We start from the raw sequence: 14,651 nt of genomic DNA on the forward strand, positions 1-14,651 counted from the left end.
CATATTTGCTTCTGTTCTCATATCAAAGGTACTTGGTACTTTTCAGCATAACACTGGGTCATATACTCTGCAACTTACACTCCAGATCATACAATCAACCTTTAAAAGCATCAAACACCATAATGACACAACTGCTGAAAGAAAAACAGTGGGTGACTGTCATCATTTTGAAAAAGCCATAACCAAAATGACAAAAGACTACATTGTGTGAGTAAAACTAGGATATGTCACTCATAATTTTGGATATTACTTACACTGAAAAACTTGGATCCCCTGTTTGATATAGGCAGATACCAGTTAAATACAATTATGCACATACATGCTACAGTTGACGCACAGCAATAAGTTGATGCTGGGTTCAAGCCAACATGTATCTTGCATTTCTTCCAAACAGGATTACTTGGTCCACATTCTCTATCTAATCTGATACAATATCTGGCAAATGGTTTCTATACTTTTTTGTCAGAGCCCAATGGATTCGAAGTGCACTTTTCTATAATGGTCCATAAAATTTGCTGTTTTCAAAACTTTATGTGAAGCATGACTCATCTGAATTACCAAAATCATGTTTATTTTTCTTAATATTGTTTATACATGTATGACTGAACAAAACTGTTATATCACTCTCAGAACAAAGGTTTTTTAACACAAAACTTCCCACAATCTGAATGTTTGTCATGCAGTTTATCATTGGGCTCTGAATTTTATTCTTTAAAATGCAATGACATATAACTTGAAAAAAAAAGAAAGAAATATAAGCAGCAAGAAGCTAATGCACATTCACAGATATCGCTACATTGAATTCAGGTTGAAAATACACTCAATGTTTCAGAAAATAACAGGTCTGTTTTAACAATAAAATATTTTATGCTCAACTGGTAGAAATACAACAAGCACACAACTTGCAAGAATTAGAAACTAAATAAACATTTTGTGTTTTAGACTGGTCTTGCCTATTCATGTGTGTCACTCATGTAAGGGTGGAATACCAGCCATTCTTCAATTTCAAGTGCTTGTTTTATTTTACAATCAGCATGTACATGTAACACATTGTGCATGTAACACATTGTGCATTCATACCTCAAGTCAAGACACCAATTATTCAATTTTGGGCCCATAAGTAGCAATCCAATTGAGTGGATTTCCTATTGGACTAAATGGAGTCCCCAGTCTAATTTGATTGACATTTCCTTGGCGTATAAATTCTTGCTTGGTGTTGAGCTTTTAGTGGCTACTAAGAATCCCTGATACTTTTGCACCAGACAGAACTACTGAGGTTACTGGTATGACTGCAAATAATTCTTTCCCGTAAGTGGAGTGGCCAAGGATTGAAAAATCATCCTTGCTTGCGATTTGAACACATTACCTCTGGAGCTCTATACCAACCCTCCCCTAAATGCACTGAGGAAGCTTCAGCTTCAAATAATAATAGATCATAATGGTATCCTTCCTGATCCAGTAAACTTAGTTTTGCGATCAATGTTACCTGTTTTTTAGTGTGTCCTTATGTTTTATATACAGCTACAGTCTGTCTAGTCTGAAGTACAAAGTACCGACGCGGACGCACACATTGTGCCGACTTTGAAGGCTTGCATACCTGCAGCAGAGACGCAGCACTGCGCACTGTTTATGCGCTGTGTATGCGCGCGTTGTCACTTTGTACTACCGTATATGGTACAAATTCACAGTAGTTGTAGGCACATATTACAGTTTTTGGCTCTCCACACATGGGACTCAATATAGAAATGGACGGGCTTACACCTGTATGTGTGACCTAATACTTTGCAACTGACACATTAAAAATAATGAAATTGCAACTTCAAACAGGCAAAGCAAACTAGCTTAAAATGATACATGCCTGCGAATGCTGGAAGCAAGCAGAAAATGGGGATGTACAAACGGCCAAGTAAATTTACACTGACACATACAGCCAAGCCAAAATCTCTCCTAGTCTTGCTTTTTAGCTACAACTCAAGATGAAACTACTACAGCATGGCGCGGAAAAAGCAGTACTACTGTACATGTACTTTTAGAAGTAATAAAATATGCTAATGACTAGTTTCATTAAAATTTCAGCTTTACTCCTTCAAGCATGACACTAATAATAATAAGCCGGAAATTATAGGAAGACAACACATGCAGGATAACATCTAAAATTTTATCGTATAAAACAATGAAACTCACAGTTGCAGCAAGAGTGTGTTCGCGATTATTTTATATAACCTAACTATACCTCATTTGTTCATTTCTGTGGTATCACACATCTCTGAAACTAAATACTATCAAACAAGTTATAAAGTGTTAAATTGTATATGAGTGATGGGAAATTTTGATATAATTAACATGGTATTTATGTGTACATTTTTGAGGGAGGTGTCATAAATAACAAAACAATTCACCCACAACAAACTTTGTCATAAACAGATCTTGTTTGAGAGTACGCAAAAATAGTCTTACTGCAGCTTTGAAATGTTTATGATGACTACTAGAAGATTGCACTGATGTTGATACCAAGTGTTTTGCCGAGGTTGCCACTTCCAACAGGTGGTGGTGGTCCTCGTGGTGAATAGCGCCCTCGTGATGACTGTTGTTCTCCGACGTTGTCATAATGATTGGTAAAGTTTAGCTTGCAAAGATGACACCTTGGTTGTGTTCACATAACTACACGGATACTGCATAATACTGGGTCATGAAGTAGTTTTTCTCTTTGTACAGGTCTGCAAGTAGATCAAGTTTATATCCAATTTAGTCAAATTAATTAGCAGAAAATATTCTACCCCTGACATACACATATACTCAGACTTTAAAATATTCTGCAAACATAAACACCCATTTTTTTCAAAATTGGGAGTCCATGTTCTACAAATATTGCCTCCAATCTGCATAGCTTTAAAACAATAATGAAGTTCCAAATCATGTTCAAAATTGAACACAAATAGCTGCGATCGTTCGTCGTGATCGGCTGTGTTTACTTCTGAACTTCATTGTGTCATGCTTCAGTGAATCCGACTAGATTTCAAATGCAATGGTCTCCAGCAAGGGAGTCAATCTAAGTTTATCATGAGGGGACACAAGGTGTGTAAAATATGACGCAGAAAGTGGCATGTCGTTGACACAGGGCGGCAGGGGGAAGGTGATTGCAAAAAAAAGCGCCAAATTAAGGCATTTGGTATACTTTTTACACTTTTATTGTGTAAAAATCTTAGTTGGAAAAGTTTGAAAAATGTTCAATGAAAGCCCAACTGAAGCAGTTTTTGGTGGGATATGCACGTGCAGCACGCTAAAATGTTCAGTTTCATACTATTTGAAGTGAAAATTGATACACATTGGGTTCATTTTGCACTCTTACACTATTTTATATACCCAAATCAAGGTGTTTAGAAAAAGAAAATTTCTTTTTTTCTTTGTTTGGGGGGCAGTAAAAGAAAGATCTTATGGAAATATTTAGTCAGTCTGTTGATTTAATAATATAGTTGGCTTTGTCATGTGTATCCTGTTCACTTTCTTCAATCCTTCCAGTCTTTTTCCTTCTCCTGGGCTTCTTTTTCCTTTCTGTAGCTGGTATACCAAATATTCGGGGGAAGACATCAGGGCGGCAAGGTATGGGGACAACTGCGCCGCTTAATGAATTTTAAGTGTACGGAGCGTGAGAAAATGTTTAATTTCATACTATTTTAGGAAAATGAAAGGTATAAAACCGAACATTGCCTGTATTTTTACAGTGAACTTAGATTCAGATTAATGAAGTATTTGCCAAAACATGGGGGAACGTGTATTAAGACGCTCATGCATTTGTGTGCGGCTAGCAGCGTGCTATTTCCTTTTGACATTACGATGCGCCGAAAATGCGTAATTTACTGCCCATACTTTACTTCATATTTCAAGGTGGACATGCTGTAGCATGCTGGCCTCAAATGTGAGGCTTTGCTTGAGAAGTCTAGCCACGAATTTGCTCACCGATAGCTTCACATTCGTTGCTAGAGACCATTGCATTCAAGTCGGATTTGCTGAAGCATGACACTGTTTGCTCGAGAAGTCTAGCCAAGAATTTGCTCACCGATAGCTTCACATTCTACAATGTAGGCTAGAAACCATTGCATTCAAAATTTAATCGGATTCGCTGAAGCATGACATCGTGTAAAGCAATGGAAGTAAACACATCCGATCACGACAGGCAATCGCATCAAAAATGTTACTAAAATTACACTTCAACAAAATCTTAGACTGTCCAAAATAGGTAAATCTTGCTCAAAAGATACAGTTGACTCATTGAAATAACTTTCATCCAAATTTCAACATTAGCAGAATAAATAACCTCCGGTGCAAAAGATTGAACCGCTGTCCGACTGAAACACTCTGGCATCGAATGTGTAACTATCGTGTGCAAATTTGAAGCTAGAGTTCTCAAGTAAGACACTGTGTAAATCAATGGAGGTTCGGAAGTAAACACAGGTGATCACGACGGGCAATTGCATCAAAATTGTTGCTAAAATTGCACTTCAATAAAATTTTAGACTGTTCAAAATAGGCAAATTTAATCAAAAGATACAGTCTACTCATCGAAATAACTTTCATCCAAATTTCAACATATTAAAGACAATTAAATAACATCCAGTGCAAAAAATGTCACCACTGTCCGACTGAAGAAAACATACTTTACTATGGGGCAGTAAAAGCAAAGATAAGGGACCTCAGGGGCCCGTAAATGGTAAAGAAAAGATACCTTGTAATTAAGGCATATTTTCTTTGCTTTACTATATCTGGGCCACCAAAGGTCTCTTTTCTTGTCCATTAGGCCCAAGGTATCTCTTCTTTGCTTTTTACGTGCCCTCTGAGGTCTCTTTTTTCTTTTTATGGGTCCCTTAAGGGATCCAAAATGAGCGTTTATTGCGTTTCGACAGTATTTTTTGTGGGACATGAGAGCACCTCAGACATATCGAATTGCATTCTGAATCTGAAGCATGTCTTTCTGATATCAAATAATTTTCATTTTTAAAAATCACAATATAATACAAATTTTATGACAAATTATAAAAATTTGATATTTTTCAAATTTTTGATATATAACAGTCCTCGAGTAAATTATATAAATCTAATGATATATTCTTAAAGTGTATGTAGCAGGGAGGAAAAGCCGACGATCAATTGAAAATTTTGACCTTTTCATATTGAAGATATGGATTTTTTCCCAAAAAGACCTAATTTTTTTTTGGTGTTTTGGGAAAAAAATCCATATCTTCAATACTGAAAAGGTCAAAATTTTCAATTGATCGTCGGCTTTTCATCCCACCTACATACACTTTAATTATAAATCATCAGATTTATAAAGTTTACTTCAAGTACTGTTAAATATCAAAAATATCAATTTTAATGATTTGCCATAAAATGTGTATTAAATTGCGAATTTCAAAAATCAAAATTACGTTCATACCCCCGTTTGGACAGTATTTATTTTGGGACATTAGAGCACATCAGACATATCGAATTGCATTCTGAATACGAAAAATGTCATTCTGATATCAAATAATTTTGATTTTTTTTAATTCGCAATTTAATACACATTTTATGGGAAATCATTAAAATTGATATTTTTGATATTTAACAGTACTTGAAGTAAACTTTATAAATCTGATGATTTATTTTTAAAGTGTATGTAGGTGGGATAAAAAGCCGACGATCAATTGAAAATTTTGACCTTTCGTATTGAAGATATGGATTTTTTTTCCCAAAACACCAAACAAAAATAAGGTCTTTTTGGGAAAAAATCCATATCTTCAATATGAAAGGTCAAAATTTTCAATTGACCGTCGGCTTTTCCTCCCTGCTACATGCACTTTAAGAATATATCATTAGATTTATATAATTTACTTCGAGGACTGTTATATATCCAAAATTTGAAAAAATATCAAATTTTTATGATTTGTCATAAAATTTGTATTATATTGTGATTTTCAAAAAATGAAAATTATTTGATATCAGAAAGACATGTTTCGTATTCAGAATGCAATTCGATAGGTCTGAGGTGCTCTCATGTCCCACAGAAAATACTGTCAAACGGAATAAACGCTTCATTTTAGATCCCTTAACTCTCATCACGCGGTTGTCGACTGCAGACAACAAGTTTCAATTTTTTTTTTAATTCAAAAATTTCAGAAATGTAAATTTTCATGACCATACTTGGAATCAGCATTAAAAATGCATTAAAATGAGTACAAACACGCCTAGTATTGATCCAGTATATAGTTCTTAAGATAGCTCTTGATATTTTGAGAAAATATTTCAAAACTTTTTCCATTGAAGCGCATGGCTAGCACGCAGAGCATTAAGGTATCTTTTCTTTGCTTACATACTCACTGAGGTCTCTTTTCTTTCCTTTACGGACCTATGGTATCTTTTCTTTGCTTTTTACGGGCCCACTACGGTCTCTTTTCTTTGCACGGGTCCATTATAAGGTCTGTTTTCTTTGCTCTTCTTACGCGTACGGCTCATACAAATCAAACAAATAGCGGGCCCGTAAAAAAAGCAAAAGAAAAGAGGCGTGCATTTAAAAAAAAAAAAATCAAGATAGGCTTTGAAGCACACCCTCTAATAAATATTTCACTTGATTTTCTGTTTGATCATCCTCGATATAATGAAATCTTTGAGAAATCAGGAGAGTGCAGCTTAATCGTGGGAACACTAATTGCACATTTGCGGCGCTTTGCCCGCATTGTGCCCATCAGTTTATTATTTGATCATTTACCTTAAAATTGGCAATTTTTCCAGCGCTCGCATACGAGTTTGTTTCAATACCTATGGTTTCAATAAGTCCAATCTGGGAGCAAAACTCGCTAATTCAAATTGCAAATTTTGACCAACTTAACGATTCATACTTGGATCATTTTAGCTTAAATTGGCTTAAAATTGGCAATTTTTTTGCACTTCGTGTGGAAATTGTTAAGAGAAACTTTATCTGGGAGCAAAATGCCACTTTAGAATTGCAAATTTGTGCGCGCTTTGCCATTTGTCTCCTTCAATGTTCATATTTGATTTATTGGCAGCTAAACATGCTACTTTTGCTCCGCTGCAACATTATGTTCAAGGATTTTACACTAACCTCCGTCCCTCACCACTCACGCCACTGTTGCCTCCCCCCCCACACACACACCTATCACTGTTTATGAAGTCCTGCACATCACTGATCAAAGGGTCCCATGTGTTCACATTGCCCCCGGGCCCGTAATGGCTCTCGGCGGCACTGAAGACGTCCCACGAATATGTGACCAAAATCGCTTGCTTCCCCCCCTCTTCTCGGCTGGAAAAAGTAACATTGCTTGCCCCACCCTTCGAGACGACTGAGTAAAAAATGTTTGCCCCAGCTCCAGATTTAATAATTTCTTACAATTTTTATTCATAGATACAGGGGCGTCGCCAGACCTTTTTCATTAGGGGGGTGTATAAGAGTCAATGATTGCCGACGAGCCGCTAGCCGTCTGTGTGCCGACATACCAAATAGGCCTACAAGAGCGGTTGTCACTATATAGCTGAACCATGTTGCATCAGCCGGGGGGGGGGACTTTGTTTTCATTTGACACCTTGGGGATCGAGGCATACCTTCTTGGCATTTCGCGCAGGTTTTTTTTTTTTTTTATTTCTTGGACAAGTTTTTCCTATACATTTATTGTGTTAAGGGATCTAGAATGAGCGTTTATTGCGTTTCGACAGTATTTTTTGAGGGACATGAGAGCACCTCAGACCTATCGAATTGCATTCTGAATACGAAGCATGTCTTTCTGATATCAAATAATTTTCATTTTTTGAAAATCACAATATATATAAATCTAATGATATATTCTTAAAGTGTATGTAGCTGGGAGGAAAAGCCGACGGTCAATTGAAAATTTTGACCTTTCATATTGAAGATATGGATTTTTCCCAAAAAGACCTATTTTTTTTTTGGTGTTTTGGAAAAATAAATCCATATCTCCAATAATGTAAAGGTCAAAATTTTCAATTGATCGTCGGCTTTTCATCCCACCTACATACACTTTAAGTATAAATCATCAGATTTGTAAAGTTTACTTCGAGTACTGTTAAATATCAAAAATATCAATTTTTAATGATTTGCCATAAAATGTGTATTAAATTGCCAATTTCAAAAAATCAAAATTATGTGATATCAGAAGGACATTCTTCGTATTCAGAATGCAATTCGATATGTCTGATGTGCTCTAATGTCCCAAAATAAATACTGTCCAAACGTTCATACCCCAGCCCTTAAACAATAACATGTTTAACAAAAATTGGTAAATGTCGAAAGCAGAAACGAAAAATGGTAATTTGTTTGACCACAACGCAGGGGGGGTGTCTGAGGGGGGATGTTCCTCCTGAGGAGTAAGAAACTTGTGCAAAATGAAGACCTAATTGAAGCGATTTGATGGACCATTTTGACACTATAGAGTGTAAAATTTGAGTTCGAAAAAGCCCAAACAATTGTGAAATGAGCGGTCCATGAAACCATTTGCGCGAATTTTGTGGACAAGTTTTCCCTATTATTGTAGGCCTATAAATTGTGTTAAACAAAAATTGGGAAATGTTGAAAACAGAAGCGGAAATGGTAATATGTTTGGCCACAATGCAGAGGGGTGTCTGAGGGGGGATGTTCCCCCCTTGGAAGTAAGAAACTTTTGCATAATGAAGACCTAATTGAAGCGATTTGGTGGACCATTTTGACACTATGCCTAGAGTGTACAATTTTAGTTTGAAAAGCCGAAAAAAATTGTGAAATGGGCGGTTTATGAAGCCTTTCGTGCTAATTTAATGGACAAGTATTCCCTACATTAAATATAAATTGTGTCAGGCCCCCAAAAACCACGGGAACATGGGAACGGCGTTCCCAGAAAGGTCAGAGGTCACAGAAAAAAAAATTGCAAAAAAAAAAAAATTTTTTTTTTTTTTTTTTTTTTTTTTTTTTTTTTTCCAAAGTTTTCGGCGATTTGAGAACCACTGGACCTATTATGAAACTTCAGGATCATTCACAGTTAATTTTAAAAAAATTAGAAAAAAATCTGAAAAAAATTACGAAAAAATTACAGTTTGTTATCCTGTATATATGCAAACCATTAACTAATGTTTATTTCTTCATCTATCACATATTATAGATATCTGCATTGGTTTTCCATGCATTTATAATATGTGATAGATGAAGAGGTAAAACAAACTGTAACAAACTGTAATTTTTTCGTAATTTTTTTCCATTTTTTTTTTTTTTCAAATTATCTGTGAATAATCCTAACCCTTCAGAATAGGTCCAGTGGTTCTTCAAAGTTGCAAAATACTTCTAAAAAAATGTTAAAAAATAAATACAAAATTGTTTTGAGTTTTGACAGTAATACTTTGAAATTTTAAGTTGTGTTTTTTGTGGAAAAGGATGTAAATTTTTATAGAAAACTGTTCCAAAATAAGGCTCAGATTGCACGAGAGAGCATCTAAACCCTGAGAGCTTCCAGGGCCCTTAAGCGGGCCCTGGACCCCGGCCGTTAGGATTTCAAGGCCAGCGCTCGTGATGTCGCTACTGCATACATAGGCCTATTTCAGTTATTTCACAGAAAATTTTCAGCACTTGTCATTAAGTTCCCAGACAGCAGAAAATTTTCTGGAGGCCTGAATTGTGTTTAACATAAATTGGAAAGTGTCGAAAGCAAAAAATGGCTACTTGTTTGTGCACTACAGGGGGGTGTCTGAGGGGGATGTAAGAAACTTTGGCAAAATGAAGACCTAATTGAAGCGATTTGGTGGACCATTTTGGCACTATTTTGTGTAAAATTTTAGTTTGAAGTCTGGCAAATATTGAAAGCAGAAGCGAAAATGGCTACTTGTTTATCCACTACGCAGGGGGATGTTCCCCACTTGGTGACAAAATGTGACGACGGGCCCGTGCATATTGGCGGGCCGGCAGTAATTTTCACATGCTTTTAGGACGAGGACCCGCCTTCAAGCAATGCCTAAAGTAATTGCAGGCCTATTATAAGACCTACTTCCGATCGACCCGACTGTATGTTTTATAGGCATAGGCCTACTATTATCGTGCAATGTTAACTTTTTTCTCTCAGCGGGCACAAATGTTTTTGGTTTTTTTTTCTATCATGTCTATTTTTAATAATTCTTTTGCCGTCCCTTCTTCTGCCACCCCTGCTTTATTTTATCACGATACTTCTGTAGTTACTATAGAATAAAAACATAATTGATTTTTTTTTAACAATTTTTATTCATAGATAGAATTTTAGGAAACTCCACAAAATGAAGAATCTTGACTCCTTTTTGGGTGCAAATTTCCTTCTTCTACGTCCCCATGAAAAGCCAAAAGTATAGCAAGCTTCACTTTGTTATAAATGAAGTAAAAGAATATTCTGATTTATGGGCATAATTTGCTTGAAATTGTATTCAAAAATGATTTTTAGATTTATAGTAGGGTACCCTTTTGGGGGTGAGGGTATAATTTTCCTTCACCGAAGACACATATAACTTCACCGTCCAAAAATGAATTAAAAACAAACAAAAACAAACAAATCAATATTCATGATATTTTGAATATACTTTCTTTCAATGTTTTTAATATTGTTTGTCAAATGTTCCAATCCCACTTCCTTCAAATCCTTCAGGAACTGATCCCATATTACATTCAGCACAAAATTCTCAGCAGTAAAAAACATACCTAAAACCCAGCCTAAAATAAAATATCTTGCATTTCAATTACTCGGGAAAAAATTACTCAATTCTTAAAAGTTTCAAATCACTAATAAATGGTAGAAGACACTGTATTACTGTCGAACTCGATCAACATTACGCGTTATGTAAAGAAACCACACAACTTGATTTAGTCCTATTGTCCATATGCGTACATGTGCGCGTGCGGTTTGCAAATGTTTGCTCATTATTTATCAAGGAAGCTTCTTTCAATATCGCCCGCGCCGTAAGCTGCATTGATTGGTCGGTAATTGTAGTCGCTTACACCACTGCTTACACAAACGGTGAGGCAGTGAGAACACGGACGTGGTATATAGAAAGATTGCGTGACTCCAAATCCGTAAAAGTGAACTCCCAGCGTTTTGTGGGAGCTGGAAGTCAAATTGCCTACAGACTGGGAGGGTCCGTGTATTGGGTTGATTTTTAATGCTATGCAGTTGGAGGGCCATTCAACTTTGACGCGCTATTATTAAACTGTACGCTATGAATACGCACAACGAAAATTTAAATTTGCTTGGTTTGGGTTGCAGTTTTAAAAGCTTCCAAATTTCTCTCTACAACTCCTAATAGCTATATATTTTATATATAACTACAAGAAAGGCTTTCAACATTCCATATATGTTCACAAAAAATACCGTAACTTTGCAAGGAATATGATATGGGCACATAAACACAAATTTTGGTCATGAATTGAGATAAAGAGTAAGAAAAACTGCGTTATTTTAAAAACGGTGCGAGTTCATAAATCAGGAATTTGCATATGATTAGAAACATGGCTTATTATCCTCATACTAAAAAATCAAGATTTTTGGTTGGTTAAGACAAAAACCTGCCGAGATGAAAAGGGTATTTTACAAGACGGAAAAATACCAGTAAACAGTAGGCCATGCGACAACAGCATTGAGAAGGTTCATGCGAAAGCAGTGTTAAACTGCGCGTGGCGTATTTCACTGAACGCAGATGAATGGCGGCGCTTGGGCGCAACAAAGTCCTGCCGCGTGTACTCGTTCATGGTGTCAAGTCACGCGGTATTGTTATGAAGTTGTTTACTTAATTTTCGTCGATGGGCCTAATCTGGGTAACCAATTTAAACTATTATAACAATTTAGAATTTTAAGTTCAAAATTTGGGACAAAGACTAATCGATAGATAAAGGTTGAAATTACTTGTCTGGCTAAAATTAGAATGATTAAAGCGTTAAGACAGAAAATATCCGGGTTAGAAGTCCTTAGCGAAAATAAATTTGAAGGTAAAGCAACGCATAAAAATCATTTAATTCTAAGGACAAAAGTAGACAAAATGGAAATCAAGTAGAGAATTGTGAAGATATTTTCTAATAAAACTTATTTGTTAATTGCCCAAGATGATTGGCTACACATAATACGATACATTTCAAATCGAAATTTTCCGCGGGAAAAGTAAAAAAGCATACCCAAGACTGCGACGGTCATTTTGGCCAAGGTCGCGTCCGTTAATAATTTGACCTTTAACGGAAAACGCGCATGATGGCCCTCCGACTGTATGTAATCTACATTACCAGTCGTTCTCCACGGACCCGAGGGAGGGTCTATGAATTAACATGATAAAACCCACTTGAGAACACACAATCGCCGGTCATTTCTAAAGATGCATTTATACTCAATCGCTTTTGCAGCAACCTGAATCGCACGCATGATCAGTGTACTAAATCGCCGTCGTATTTGCCTGCTGAGCATGCGCATGATTCGCTGTTTTTCAAAAGCGATAGGCCTATATTGACACCCTCTGTCGGTGTCGGTCAACGTTCTCTAAAATTGCACACATAACTTGTGCAGTTAACGACAATGATTCAGTCTGATGATGAGTAAACCCAATGGCCTGGCCCATGGGTACATGTATACATTAGCCCGAGGTACTCACACCTCCGTCACTACGATTTCCACTGTCCTTCTCCGTACGAAGGTCTGAGACTCCTGAGCATATCTGGTCCAGGGTACACATAAAATACCACTTTTTCTCATAAATACCACTTCCTACCATTCCTCACGTGAAGATGAGACTTAAACAAAACATATTTGGTGCATGTTCGTAAATTTTGAGCACATTTGAGGATGTAAAAGACCAGACTTGTGACTGTTATCGTCGCCGTGTTTTGAATTCTTCCTATAAATTAGGTATGCTAGGTGAATTCAAATTTGCCATCAAACTGTATCATTTTATATCCCTTGAGTAAACAAAGCCAAAACTGAAAACCTTTTTTTCATAGCACTTTCCGTAGCAAAGTTACATCTTGTCAAAGATTGACTTTCATCAAACAATGTCAAAAAGATTCAGCTACCAAAATTCCCCAAAACGGCATTTCGGGGGTGTTTCTAGATCTTATTCTCATTATGATAGCAGCTTTTTTAATGGAACTGCTATCAAAATCCTCTAAAATTCCATGTGCGAGTGACTTATCACCATAAAAATCATATATTTGGGTCAAGTGAAGTATAGAAAACATATTTATGTAGGTTTCCTTCTTCGCCAGTTGTTTTAAATTTCTATGTAAACATGCATTGACATTGTCGGCGAATTTGGCTGACTAGCAAATGTGTTTGCCTGGCATACCTATATAAATAGATGCCGTCAGTGTGACGTCATCAGCGCGACGTGAATTCACGGTGCCCCGTTTTTACGTACGTACATGTAGGGCATTCATGGCCCTAGTGAGGAAGGAACAGGGCCATGATGTTTCGGGCTAAATTTACATAGGCACAAAAGACCATGTTCATGTACCGTTACTCGGCCAAACATGGCAGAGTAGGTCCCGGATTTCCGGTACATGTTCCTATCTCCTCCACGTTATACCTTTCCAACAAGGAAAGAGATACGAAAAGCGAACGGCTTACGCTGTTACGCGTGAACTCAACTTCCCCTTCTCAATCTCAAGTAGAAGAAATCCCAATGTCATGACACACAAAATGGCATGTGTGCCAGTCCATAATATACATAGGCACGACGTATATACATGTAGGACTGGCAGTTAGTCTAGAGTGTTGGCTAGGGCTACAATTTTAATACAACATTACATGCATGATCAGATGATAAGCCTTCCGAATTCTGCAGCCTCATCCATTGTCATCACGGCACATGATCATGCTAGTTTGGAAAGGATAATTTCACATTATATTTTACATTACACACCACTTTGATCATATATATTTATTTCAACTGTATTATCTTACCTTTATCAGTTATCATTTTGGCAAAAAGTCACAGTAAATAAGCAATTTTCAATCGAAGAATCATTACAAAAATAATTTTCGTCACACATGTCAGCACTGTGCATTACGAATTCACTTCCAGGTTGACATCCTGTTAGTAGTGCCAGAGGAGATCAGAATGGATTTTAATACCGGTGCTATTTTTTTTTAAAGGGAAGGGAGAGGAACCTGGGGAGAGGAATTTCTTCAGATGATCCAGTCTCTGGTCTGTTATTATTTCTTTCCGCCTTTCACTCTTTCTATCTCTCTGTAAGTCTTCCATTCTTCATATAGTTTTACCTTCTTTGGGGGGCAGTTTCTTCGGAAGGGGGGGGGGGATGTTCATAGAATTTTTAGACCAAATAAAGGGGGGTTATAATTTTGTAACACCTGAAATAGGGGGGTTATAGAATTATTAAGGGCTGGTGACTCAAAATTTTCGCTTGCTACACGCGCATTCTTTTAATTTAACAATCTTTTGTGATATAATGCGCACCTTCTTTACATGCACAATCAAATTTTAACGCCTCCGCACACTTTCTTCGCTTCTCTAAAGTTTTGGTGCGCTCCTTGCTTTTGTTCCGCAATGAATAATTTGTCTTGAGTCTGTGTAGGCGGAAGGGGGGTCATAAAAAATTTCGACCCAAAATAGGGGGGGTCGTAAAAAATTTTGCCCGCGATAGGGGGGTTCATTTATGTGAG

The 14,651-nt window shown here is 36.7% G+C and overlaps 1 protein-coding gene across 1 annotated transcript in view; it reads right to left on the minus strand.

Moving 5' to 3' along the window:
* Window positions 1-14,050, minus strand: part of LOC140143092 (mitochondrial coenzyme A transporter SLC25A42-like) — a 28,227-nt gene extending 14,177 nt beyond the window's left edge. Inside the window, 2 exon segments of the mRNA XM_072165142.1 lie at window positions 2,458-2,717; window positions 13,932-14,050. Coding sequence (XP_072021243.1) covers window positions 2,458-2,607 — 150 coding nt within the window. The 5' untranslated portion in view covers window positions 2,608-2,717; window positions 13,932-14,050.
* Window positions 14,051-14,651: the final 601 nt, after the last annotated feature.

Source organism: Amphiura filiformis, chromosome 20, assembly GCF_039555335.1.
Source record: "Amphiura filiformis chromosome 20, Afil_fr2py, whole genome shotgun sequence".
In the NCBI taxonomy this organism is placed as follows: domain Eukaryota; kingdom Metazoa; phylum Echinodermata; class Ophiuroidea; order Amphilepidida; family Amphiuridae; genus Amphiura; species Amphiura filiformis.